Source organism: Phyllostomus hastatus, unplaced genomic scaffold, assembly GCF_019186645.2.
Source record: "Phyllostomus hastatus isolate PE091 unplaced genomic scaffold, TTU_PhHast_1.1 phas_contig_152, whole genome shotgun sequence".
Classification (NCBI taxonomy): Eukaryota; Metazoa; Chordata; class Mammalia; order Chiroptera; family Phyllostomidae; genus Phyllostomus; species Phyllostomus hastatus.
In genome coordinates this window covers 13,790,533-13,802,707 of record NW_025333622.1, presented here as the reverse complement: position 1 = coordinate 13,802,707, position 12,175 = coordinate 13,790,533, and the positions used below count along the sequence as shown (strand labels likewise).

Genomic DNA, 12,175 nt, shown 5'->3' with positions numbered 1-12,175 from the left:
CATCAATTTCCCTTGTCAGTTAGAAATGTATTTTATATAGGCCATTTAGAGGGTAGGAGCATAGATTTGGGATTTGAACAAAAGGGTATAAGATCCTGAAAAGTTCGGAATGGCTCATCTGGGGTCCAGAGGAAACAAAGAGAAACGGAAGTATGAGAAAGGAGATAAAAAAAACAAATGAGCAAAAACACAAGACCCAAGAGGAAGAGGCCAAATGGCACAATGGTGTGTGCTTTGCTCTGCGGGGGCAGGACTGTGGAGGTGGGGAGGGGAAGACCACCCACCAATTACTGCACACCTGTGGGAGGCCAGGTCAGCACAGGAGGGCTTCTGCTCGGCATCAGCGGCTGGGCAGCAGAACTGGTGCAGCACGGTCTCATTCCTGTGGACAGAGCAGAGGGAGAGCATCAGAGCTCGGCTGAGACAGGCTGGGCCCAGCCTGGCTCTCTAACACCAAGGCATTTCTGCCCTGAAACCTTGCCCTGTGTCACTGAAGTCTCCAGCACTGCTCCGGGGAAGGAAGTGCAGCATCGATTCTCTGTCATCAAGGCCTTTTCAGTCACCCATTAGGCCCAACTCAATCACCACCTCCTGCTTGCACTGACCTCTTGTAGAGGAAGAGTAGAGAAAGTAGGAAGAGTAGGAACTCTTCCCACTTCTGCACCTCTATCCCCTCAGTAACGCCTCTACTTGTATGGGCCATTTATTTCCTCTGTCCTTGGTGGTTATCATAGTTCTTTATAACCCTGTTCTCCACTAAGATCCGGCAAGGCTGGACTAGTCTATTCATCTGTGGCCCACAGAATTGCATGCAGTAAACATTTTAAAGTTGTTCATAAGCAAAGATACAAAGCACTCCTACAGAAACTTTAGTGTTGCCAGATGAAAATTCAAGGTATGGTGCTTCATGGATTTGTCTGATGCAGACAAAAAGCCAATCCAGGAAGCAGAGACATGGTTTTAGTGCCAGCTAGCTAACTGTGTGATACCTAGTTCACCTCTTCTGGATCTCAAATCATTTACCGATGAAATGATGGAGCTGAGCTAGAGAAGTGGTTCTCAGCTCCAGCTGCTTATTAGACTCACCAGGATATTTTAAAACCTACCCTGCCCAGGCCTTGCCTACCCCCAAGGACTGATTCACTTGGTCTGGCCTGGCTCCCAGGCACCAGGAATTTTTATAAGCTCCCAGGTGATTCTAAAGGCAGCCAGAATTGAGAGTAATTAGACTAGATAATTTCCAAGTCCCTTCCACCTCTAAAATGCTGCAATTCTAATATCCACTTTGAGTCAACTTGGGACTTACTGCTGAAATTACTTTTTCACAAAGTAATACTGTCCATTGCTTTCTCTCTCTTAGCAAGTAGTCACTGCACTGGGCCTTATGGAGTCAGACAATATCAGGCCTAAAAGGGCCCCCAAAGATCACCTGGAAGAGATTTTTAAACGTCTTTAGCTTCAGAATACTTTGTCCAAATCCAATCTTTACTGGAAGCTGCTAAATTTGGCTATCCTCATAGAAAAAAGTAACGCTGAAGCCTACCTTAATTTGACAAAAATAAGTTCCAAAAGATTGCATGTTTAAATGATAAAAATACAACAAGGGAAAATAAAGAAGGAGACTTAGGAATATAGGGTATATGTTAAGGAGAGTTAAAACAGGAAACTGAAAAGCCAGTAAAAAAAGATAAACATACCTGACTTCGCAGAAGAAAAATATCTGGTATGAAAAAAGATACCCCATTAGATCAAAAGAAAAGCCCTATCAGTGTGGCTCAGTTAGGTGGGCATGGCCCTGCAAAGTGAAAGCTTGCCAGTTTGATTCCCAGTTAGGACACAAGCTTGGGTTGCAGTTTTGGTCCTTGGTTGGGGCATGTGCAAGACACAACTGATGGATGTTTCTCAACCTCTCTTTCTCCCTCCCTTCCCCTCTCTCTAAAAATAAGTAAATAAAATCTCTAAAAAATAACTCAAAAGACAAATGGCAGAATGGGAAAATATATTTGCAACACATATGACAGAAGGCATATTACTATCCTACTTTGAACTCAGTAGAAAAAATTGGTAAAGGATATGAATTCCAGTTGACACAAGAGGAAATCCAAAGAGCCAAAACAATGTAAGGAAAGATGTTCCACCTTATAGTAAATAGGCAAATCCAAATACCCCATGCTGGGGCAGGGCTGGGAAGCTGGGCAGGAGAGGAGCAGAGCTCAGAGCAGCTGGCTCAGGGGGTTTAGTTATCACTCAGGCAAGATGTGTATTAAAGGTCCTCAAAGAAGGCAGCGTGGACCTGACAGAGGGGAACCCCGGGCTCAGCCAGAAAAGGACCTTGTTTCTTAACTAGGAAGCCCAGGAGAAAGTGGTGGTGGTGCTGCAGCAGACCTGAGGGGCCAGCTGGCTGGCTGGAAGGGGAAGAAGGCAAGTGCGACAAGGAGCTACTTAAAGCTCTGCCAGGGCCAGGAGGGGAATCATGGGAGGCTGCGCACCTGTAACTCCCTGCATCGATATTTTGTTTGAGACTCAGGAGTCCACTGTAAGGCTATAAAAACATCTGAGTAGTTTGGAGGAACTGATGATGTGTGCAGTCCTGCTGTGGATAAACCTGGCAGAATGAAGAAGGGGATTCCCAGCAGGAGAATCAAGGAGGAAAAGCTGGAACCCACTGGGACAACTTTGAAGGAAAAAACCCTGCTCCACTTCACCAAGTAGAAAGCAGCAGATCTAACCCCTAGTCTTTAAAAGGCAGCAGTCAGGGAACATCTCTAAAGGTGCTGTCTTGAGCTCCAGAAAAAGGGAGACATCATAAAATCATGCCCAGTCACTTCCCCACCCCCACCCCCCGTGGTACCACCATCACTAATGCTGGTAGCGCCTGAAGAATGGGTTCCTTTTTTATTTTTCCACTTTCTCTCAATTTTCTTATCTCCTCCAGGAAGCCTTCTCTATTTAAATATGATGAATAGAAGGAAAAATACCCTCATTTCCTCAGAAGTCACTCCTATTACAAGGAGTGGGTGGGGGCAGGGTGGGGAGAGAGGCTAAATATCCAAAACGACTTTGAAAAACAAGAACAAGTTGTAGGACTTACACTGTGTGCTTTCGAGACTTAAAACAAAGCTACCACAATTAAGGCAGCTTGGTGTTGGCATAAGGATAGACATACAGGTTGACTGAACCAAATAGAGGGGCTAGAAACAGAAACAAACTGTATTGATTCTTGGTAAAAGTATCAAGATAATTTAATGAAAAATGATAACCTTTTAACAGCTAGTGCTAAAATAATTGAATGTCCACATGCAAAAATGCCTTTAATCCATACTTTGCCCCATAAATAAAAATTGATGTAAAATTAATCATAGATCAAAAATAACAGATAAAACTATAAAGCTTCTCAAAAAATGAGATAAAATCGGTGACTTTAGAGTATGCAAAGATTTCCTAGCTAGGACATGAAAAGCACAAACCATAAAGAAAAAAAATTCATAAATTAGACTTCATCAAAAATTTAAAATATTTTCTCTTTGGAAGACACTATTAAGAAAAGTAAATAATTCTTTTTTAAAATTTTATTTTATTACAGTTAACATTCAATATTATTTTATGTTAGTTTTAGGTGTATAGCACAGTGGTCAGACAATAATATACTTTACAAAGTGACCACTCCCACATTCAACCACCCACCTGGCACCATACATAGTTATTCGATATTATTGACTATATTCCTTATACTGTGCTTTACATCCCCATGACTGTTTTGTAACTACCACTTTGTCACCCAACCCCTGCCCCCGAACCATCAGTTTGTTCTGTGTCTATGAGTCCGTTTCTGTTTTGTTTGTTTATTTTGTTCTTTAGATTCTGCATATAAGTGAAAGCATATGGTATTGGTCTTTTTCTGTCTTATTTCACTTAGCATAATACCCTCTAGGTCCAATCATGCTGTTGAAAATGGTAAGATTTCATTCTTTTTTATGGCCAAGTAATATTCGATTATATATATATATATGCCACAACTTCTTTTTATCTAGTCTATTGATAGACAGTTGGTCTGCCATACCATGGCTATTGTAAATAATGCTGCAATGAACATAGGACTGCATATATCTTAAGAAAAAGAAATAATTTTTAAAACACACTAATAGACTTCCAGCCAAGATGGAGGCATAGGTAGATGCACTGCGCCTCTTTGCACAACCAAGATAGGGACAACAACAATTTAGAAACAAAATAACAACCAGACTGACAGAAAATTGAACTGTATGGAAGTCGGACAACCAAGAAGTTAAATAGGCACATTCATTCAGACAGGTAGGAGGGGTGGAGTCGGGCAGCCAGGCATGCGTTACAGTGCGGAGAGCAGAGAGTGTTGGGACCGAGAGTGTAAGGTATCGGGGCATGCAAGACCACAGCCAGAGGGCCCTGAGTGTGGAAGCATCATCTGGCAGACCCTGGTCGAGGGGTGGCAACCAGCAGACCCAGCGAGGCAGCGACTGTGAAGCAAGGCCCTGTGCACAACCCAGATCACAGCGCTGGGAAATAGAGCCAAGGGACACTAATTGAAAACACCTGTGGGGGGTGGAGGTGCAGGGAGAGACTCCCAGCCTCACAGGAGAGGTTCTTGGAAAGTCCCATAGGGTGCACAAGCCCACCTACACAGGAATTGGCACCAGAGGGGACCAGTTTGCTCAGGGGAAGCAGCGGAAGGGACTGAGGTCCAACAGAGAGCAGAGCAAGTGCCATTGTTCCCTCCCGGACCCCACCCCCACATACAGCATCACAACCCAGAGACTGGGGTGCCCTGCCCTGGTGACCACCTAAGGCTCTGCCCCTCATATGTAACAGGTGCGACCAGACCAAAGGAGGGGGGGAGATGGCTCAAACAGAAGTGAAAGCCACAGAACTGGTACTTTTAAGCAACTGAGAGATAGCCAACCTATCAGATGCACAGTTCAAAGCACTGGTAATCAGGATGCTCATAGAATTGGTTGATTTTGATCACAAAGTAGATGAACAAATGAAGACTACAATAAGTGAAATTAAGAAAAATGCACAGGGAACTAAAAGTGATGGAATGAAAGCTGGGTCTCACATCAATGGAGTGGACCAGAAGGAAGAAGAAAACATACAATCAGAAAAGAATGAAGAAATAAGAATTTTAAAAAATGAGGAGAGGCTCAGGAACCTCCAGAACATCCTTAAACGATCCAGCATCTGAATTATAGGGGTACCAGAAGGAGAAGAGGAAGAGCAACAAGTGGAAAAATTATGTGAACAAATAGTAAAGGAGAACTTCCCCATTCTGGCAAAGGAAATAGACTTCCAGGAAGTCCAGGACCTCAGAGAGTCCCAAAGAAATTGGACCCAAGGAGGAACACACCAAGGCACATCATAATCACATTACCCAAGGTAAAAATGAAGGAGAGAATCCTAGAAGCAGCAAAAGATAAGGAGACAGTAATCTACAAAGGAGTTCCCATCAGACTGTCAGCTGATTTCTCAAAAGAGACCTTCCAGGCAAGAAGGGGCTGGAAAGAAATATTCCAAGTCATGAAAGGCAAAGACCTACATCCAAGATTGCTCTATCCAGGAAAGTTTTCATATAGAATGGAAGGGCAGATCAAGTGCTTCCCAGATAAGGTCAAGTTCAAGGAGTTCATCATCACCAAGCCCTCATTTTATGAAATGTTAAAGGGACTTATCTAAGAAAAAGAAGATAAAAATGTGAACAGTAAAATGACAGCAAACTCACAGTTATTAACAACCACACCTAAAACAAAAACAAAAAGAAACTAAGCAAACAACTAGAACACGAACAGAACCACAGAAATGGAGATCACATAGAGGGTTAGCAACAGGGGAGTGGGAGGAGGAGAAAGGGGGGAAAGGTATGAAGAATAAGTAGCATAGATGGTAGGTAGAAAATAGACTAGGGGAGGGCAAGAGTAATATGGGAAATGTAGAAGCTGAAGAACTTATGACACATGGACATGAACTAAAGGTGGGGAATGTGGGTGCGAAACGGTGTGCAGGGTGGAGAGGAATAAAGGTGGGGGTAATGGAACAACTGTAATAGCATAATCAATAAAATATATTTTAAAAACACACTAATAAAAAGACAAAAACCTTATAAAAATATATGGAAGATTTGAACAGATTCTTTACTAGAAACATAACTTATGACATTATTAGTCATCAGGGAAATGCAAATTAGAACCACACACTCACTACAATGATTAAAATTTAAAAGTTTGATAATAACAAGTGTTGAAAAGGGTATGGATTACTCTCATACACTTCTGGTGGGAATGTAAAATGATGCAATATTTTGGAAAGCAATTTGGTAAATGTCTTATAAAGTTAAACCTGAATTACTGTATGTCCCTACAATTGCATTGATGGGTATTTAATGAAGATAAATAAAAATATGTATTGACACAAGAATATTCATAGCAGCAAATGTTCATAGCAGTAAAAAACAGCAACACTACACATATATGGTCACATGATCTTTGACAAAGGTGCTACATGTGCATAATGAGGAAAAAATAATTTTTCAACCACTGGTGTTGAGAAAACTGGATATTCACATGCAAAAGAAAGCATTTGAGCCATGTTTTACTATACAAAGGGTCAACTCACAATGGATTAAAGACTTAAACATAAGACTGGAAACTACAAAACTCCTAGAAGAAAACATAAAGGGAAAGTTTCATGACATTGGTCTTGCAATGGTTTCATGGATATGGCACTAAAGCACAGGGAACAGGTGCAGAAATAGACAGGTGGGACTACATTAAACTAAAAAGCTCTTGTACAGCAAAGGAAACAATCAACAGAGTAAGAAAATCAACCAATAAAATGGAATAAAATAAAATATTTCCAAACTATGTGTCAGATGAGGAGTTAATTTCCAAAATATATAAGGAATTCCCACAACTCAACAACAAAAAATTAAAAACTCAATGAAAAAATTACCTCAAGACTTAAATAAACATTTCTCCAAAGAAGACATACAAAAATGGCCAATGGATGTATGAAACAATGCTCAAAGTCACTACTCATCAGGGCTATGTAAATCAAAATCATACTGAGATATTAATTCATACCTGTTAGGATGGCTATAATAAAACAAACAAACAAAAGACAAGTGTTGACAAGGATGTGGAGAAATTGGAACCCCTGTACACTGTTAATGAGGATGCAAAATGGTGCTGTGGAAAACAGCAGTATGGAGGTTCCTCAAAAATTAAAAATAGAACTACTATATGATCCAGAAATTCCACTTCTGGGCCTTTATCCAAAAGAATTGAAATCAGCATCTCAAAGAGTTATTAGCACCCCAATATCATTGCAGCACTGTTTGCAATAGCCAAGATTCACAAACAACCTAAAAGTCCATTGAAAGATGAATTCATAAAAAATGTATATGCATACAATGGACTATTATTCAGCCTTAAAAACAGAAATTCTGCACTATGTCACCACATGGATAAAATCTGAAGACATGTTAAGCAAAATAAGCCAGTCACAAGACAAATACTACTACATCATCCCACTTACGTGCCATATCTGCAATAAGATAGTCAAACTCATAGACAAGAATGGTGGTTACCAGGGACTAGGGGAGAGTAGGGAATGGGAAACTACTAGTCAACAGGCATAAACTTTCAGCTGTGCAAGGTGAATATGTTCTAGAGATGTGCTGTACAACATTGTGTGCCTATAGTTAACAATACTGTATTATACACAAACATTTAAGAGGGTTTATCTTGTGTTAAATGTTCTTACCACAATAAAACAAAATAAAAGAAAATTAAACATCAGTGTTTTTTGGTTTGAATATTTATTTTGTGAATTGTATGACTAAAGTGAGGGGCTTTCAGTTTGTGGGTACTTGAGCCCTAGCCTGGAGAGGGGAGCTGGTTCAGAGTTGATACATGGAGTACACTAATGCATATGCACACCAACCACTGTCTGTATATCCTGCATACATATGGAGGTATGTTCTAAATGTATGTAGAGGTGTTATTATCAATAAAACAAAGATTCATGTTAAAAAATAGCAACAACCTAAATATTCATTAACTAAGAATCGGATGAACAAATTGTAGTACACCTGTGCAATGGAATACTAGTGAGCAATAAAAAGGAGTGAGCTTACTCCTACATGCACCAATGTGGATGAATTCCAAAAGCATTATTCTAAGTGAAGGAAGCTAGACACAATAGTCTACACACTGTATGATTCCATTTATATAGCATTCTTAAAAAGGCAAAACTATAGTGACAGAAAGCAGATTAGTTTCATTGATATGGGAGGGGAGATGTTAAACTACAAAAGGGAACAAGTGATCATTTGGGGGTGAAGAAAAGTTGCTATAGTTTGATTGAGATCATGGTTACACAACTGTAGATATTTGTCAAACTTATCAAATCATACACTTAAAATGAGTAAGTTTTATTATATATCATTGTACCTTAATACAGCTGACATTTTTAAAAGACTGAAATAATTTTCTTCCCCTTCTCACTTCTTGATACCTCATCAAGAGGCTTTAGAATAATTTCTTTTCTAACTTCCCTCCTCCCATTTCCCCCAGATTACCTAATTATTAACCACCCTGCCAGCAGCAGGAAAAAAAACCACTGTATTTTCCCTTCTTTCCAATAGTTAGATTCGATTTTCAGAGACCAGATGGCTCATGACTGAGCCAAAGAAGTCCAGGGGGCCAGAAACTGGGACAATGAGAAAATTAGGGGTGGGAAAGGTTGAATGGGAAAAATTCTGGACCTGGGCCTAGGGGCTGAGGGTCCTTGAAAGTGCAATAGTAACAGTGCTGAGAAGGAGATAAAGACCTCGTCCCCACTCCACTAGTGCTGGCCCTTAGGAGGGATAGTCATGGTAAATGAGGCTCCTATTTCTGCCTGGTTTATTTCATTGAGTTGTGGGGATTCATTCAGTAAGATTTTGAATGTGAAACCACCTTGGGAGAAACATAATAAATCCTGCACAGATGCAAAATCTTATTGTGACTATTATTGACATTATTAGAGTTGCCACCATGGAACTGGGCACCCACAGTTCTACTGCAAGTAGAGACCTCCCAGCATGCCACCCTGACTTCCTTCTCCTTAGTTCCCACCCCCTCCTCCGGGCCTCAGGATTGAGGGGTAGAATTCCTTTGCTCACTGGTAGAATCAACCACTGCTGTTTTCTTCAGGAAGCTTTGGAGAGATCTTAATAAGGCAAGTGATTACAGATGTTCCAACAACCAGGGACAAAAGGCGACAGAAAACATTACCCAGGTGTGGAAGGACAACCAGACTCAGTGTTCATTGTTCAGTCCTGACTGGGTCTGAGATCCCCATGTGGACCTCACACTCACTAGGAATTTCTTCTTTCTTTCTCTGCTCACTTCCCTTTGGGACAGTTTTTTAAAAAATATATTTTATTGATTATGCTATTACAGTTGTCCCATTTCCCCCCTTCACTCCCCTCCACCCTGGACACCCTCTCCCACCAACTCCCCCCCCCCTTTAGTTCATGTCCATGTGTCATAAGTTATTTAGCTTCTACATTTCTCATACTATTCTTACCCTCTCCCTGTCTATTTTCTACCTACCATCTATGCTACTTATTCTTCATACCTTTCCCCCCTCTCTCATCCTCCCACTCCCCTGTTGCTAACCCTCCATGTGATCTCTATTTCTGTGGTTCTGTTCCTCTTCTAGTTGTTTGCTTAGTTTCTTTTGGTTTTGCTTTAGGTGTGGTTGTTAATAACTGTGAGTTTGCTGTCCTTTTATTATACATGTTTTTTTAATCTTCTTTTCTTAGATAAGTCCCTTTAACATTTCATAAAATAAGGGCTTGGTGATGATGAACACCTTTAACTTGACCTTATCTGGGAAGTACTTTATCTGCCCTTCCATTCCAAATGAAAACTTTGCTGGATAGAGTAATCTGGGATATAGGTCCTTGTCTTTCATGACTTGGAATATTTCTTTCCAGCCCCTTCTTGCCTGTAAGGTCTCTTTTGAGAAATCAGCTGACAGTCTGATGGGAACTCCTTTGTAGGTTACTGTCTCCTTATCTTTTGCTGCTTCTAGGATTCTCTCCTTCATTTTTACCTTGGGTAATGTGATTATGATGTGCCTTGGTGTGTTCCTCCTTGGGTCCAATTTCTTTGGGACTCTCTGAGGTCCTGGACTTCCTGGAAGTCTATTTCCTTTGCCAGAATGGGGAAGTTCTCCTTTATTATTTATTCAAACACATTTTTTATCTGTTGCTCTACCTCTTCCCCTTCTGGTACCCCTATAATTCGGATGTTAGAACATTTCAAGATGTCCAGGAGGTTCCTGAGCCTCTCCTCATTTTTTTGAATTCTTATTTCTTCTTTCTTTCCTGTTTGGTGGTTTCTTTCTTCCTTCTGGTCCACTCTATTGTTTTGAGTCCCAGTTTCCTTCCCATCACTATTGGTTCCCTATGCATTTTCCTTTGTTTCTTTTATGGTAACCTGCATTTTTTCATCTAATTTGCAACCAAAATCAACCAATTCTGTGAGCTTCCTGATCACCAGTGTTTTGAACTGTGCATCTGGTAGGTTAGCTATTTCTTGGTCGCTCAAAAGGATGAGTTCTGGGGCACTGATTTGTTCTTCTATTTGAGCCATCTCTCTGTCTTTTTTTTTTTTTTTCTGTCTGGTCGCTCCTGCTACAGTGAGGGGTGGAGCCTTAGGTGTTCACCAGGGCTGGGCACCCCAGTCACTAGATTGTGAGGGCGGGGTCGGGAGGGAACAATGGCGGTAGCTCCGTTCTCCATGGGACCTCAGTCCCTTCCCTGGGATCCTTGGTTGCGCACTCTGCCCTGCTCCACAATCGCCGCCTCACTGGGTCTGCCAGCTGCCGCTTGCGCACTCAGGGTCCACCCGCTGCAATCTTGTGCACCCCAGATGCCTTACATGCTCCCAGTTGCCTTATGAGCCTGATTCTCCCTGTTCTCCACGCCGCGCCCCGCGCCCAGCTGCTTGTCTCCGCCCCTCCTACTGGTTTGGATGATCAGGTCTATTTCAACTTCTTGGCTGTCTGACTTCCATTCAGATGAATTTTCTGTCAGTCCTGGGTGTTATTCTGCCTCCAAATTGTTGTTGTTCCAATCTTGGTTGTGCGTGGAGGTACGGTGTGTCCACCTATGCCTCCATCTTGGCCGAAAGTCTCCTTTGGGACAGTTTTAAAGATCTCCTAGTTGCTGTTCCCCAAGGAATGGAAGTTACAGACTCCTAGAGAGAGCTGCTTGCCTCTCCTTTTCAGAGAGCTTTCCCCTGAAAACACACTGCAGGCTCTTCAGATGTTCACATGAAGAAAGTGCCTTTGGTCTTGCAGTAGCCCTGTGTTTCTCTCCTGTGTTCTCAGGAGCCCCAGGGAAAGGTGGAGTGGGCAGAGCACAGAACCTTACACTTCAACCCAGCTCTGATTTGTTCTGTTTTACCTACTAGGGATGCCCATTAGGTTTAATTGAAGGGAAAATTTCCTTGTTTCAAGAAAGAAAAACTAGCTGGGAAAGCATTTTTCCAACCCGACTTCCTCCTACTGCAATTGCTGAAGCTCCCTGGATCTCATCCAGTCACAGCTCTTCTGGGAGAAGGACTGCTTGCCCCTCTTTTTCTCACTGCCTGGAGGAAGACTTCTAGAGTAATCCTACCTAACTCCTCTGTACAAACCCTGCCTTGGTCTCCTCATCTGTAAAATGGAGTTAGTAACAGAAATCCTTTAATGTATTGTTCTGAGAATGAAATGAGTTAAGACATGTAAAGCACTTAATAGAACTTGACATACAGTAAATGCTTAATAAACGTCAGCTCTTATTAATGTCCCACTTCTGCCACCTTGCCTCTCTCCCTTTGATCTCACCTCTCCAGGATCCATCCAGTCTACCACTCTTCCTCTTCTGTGTCCCACCTCCCACCACCAGTCTTCAATGCTCTCATTGCCATGGGTCTTTTCTCTTCAGCACATAAATATCCTCCAATCTCATCCTAAAACATTATTTTCCCTACAACTCTTCCCTTCCTTCTGTAATGGTGGGGAATTGTAACCAACCCCACCATTCTTTCAAGATTGTTTCTGTAAGTGCTGACTCTGACTAATATTTAGCTTGTAGATAAACAACATGATT

At 41.6% G+C, this 12,175-nt stretch overlaps 1 protein-coding gene across 4 annotated transcripts in view; it reads right to left on the bottom strand.

The window, feature by feature from the left end:
- The window catches only part of IQSEC3 (IQ motif and Sec7 domain ArfGEF 3), a 112,983-nt gene that overhangs the window by 74,691 nt on the left and 26,117 nt on the right, over window positions 1-12,175 (bottom strand). For all 4 annotated transcript variants that reach the window (XR_006784766.1, XM_045830615.1, XM_045830616.1 and 1 more), the window contains exon 2: window positions 299-382. Coding sequence is in view for 3 of the 4 variants with exons in the window: in XM_045830615.1 (XP_045686571.1) it covers window positions 299-382 (84 nt within the window). In the remaining variant the exon portion in view is untranslated. The remainder of the gene's footprint in view (window positions 1-298; window positions 383-12,175) is intronic.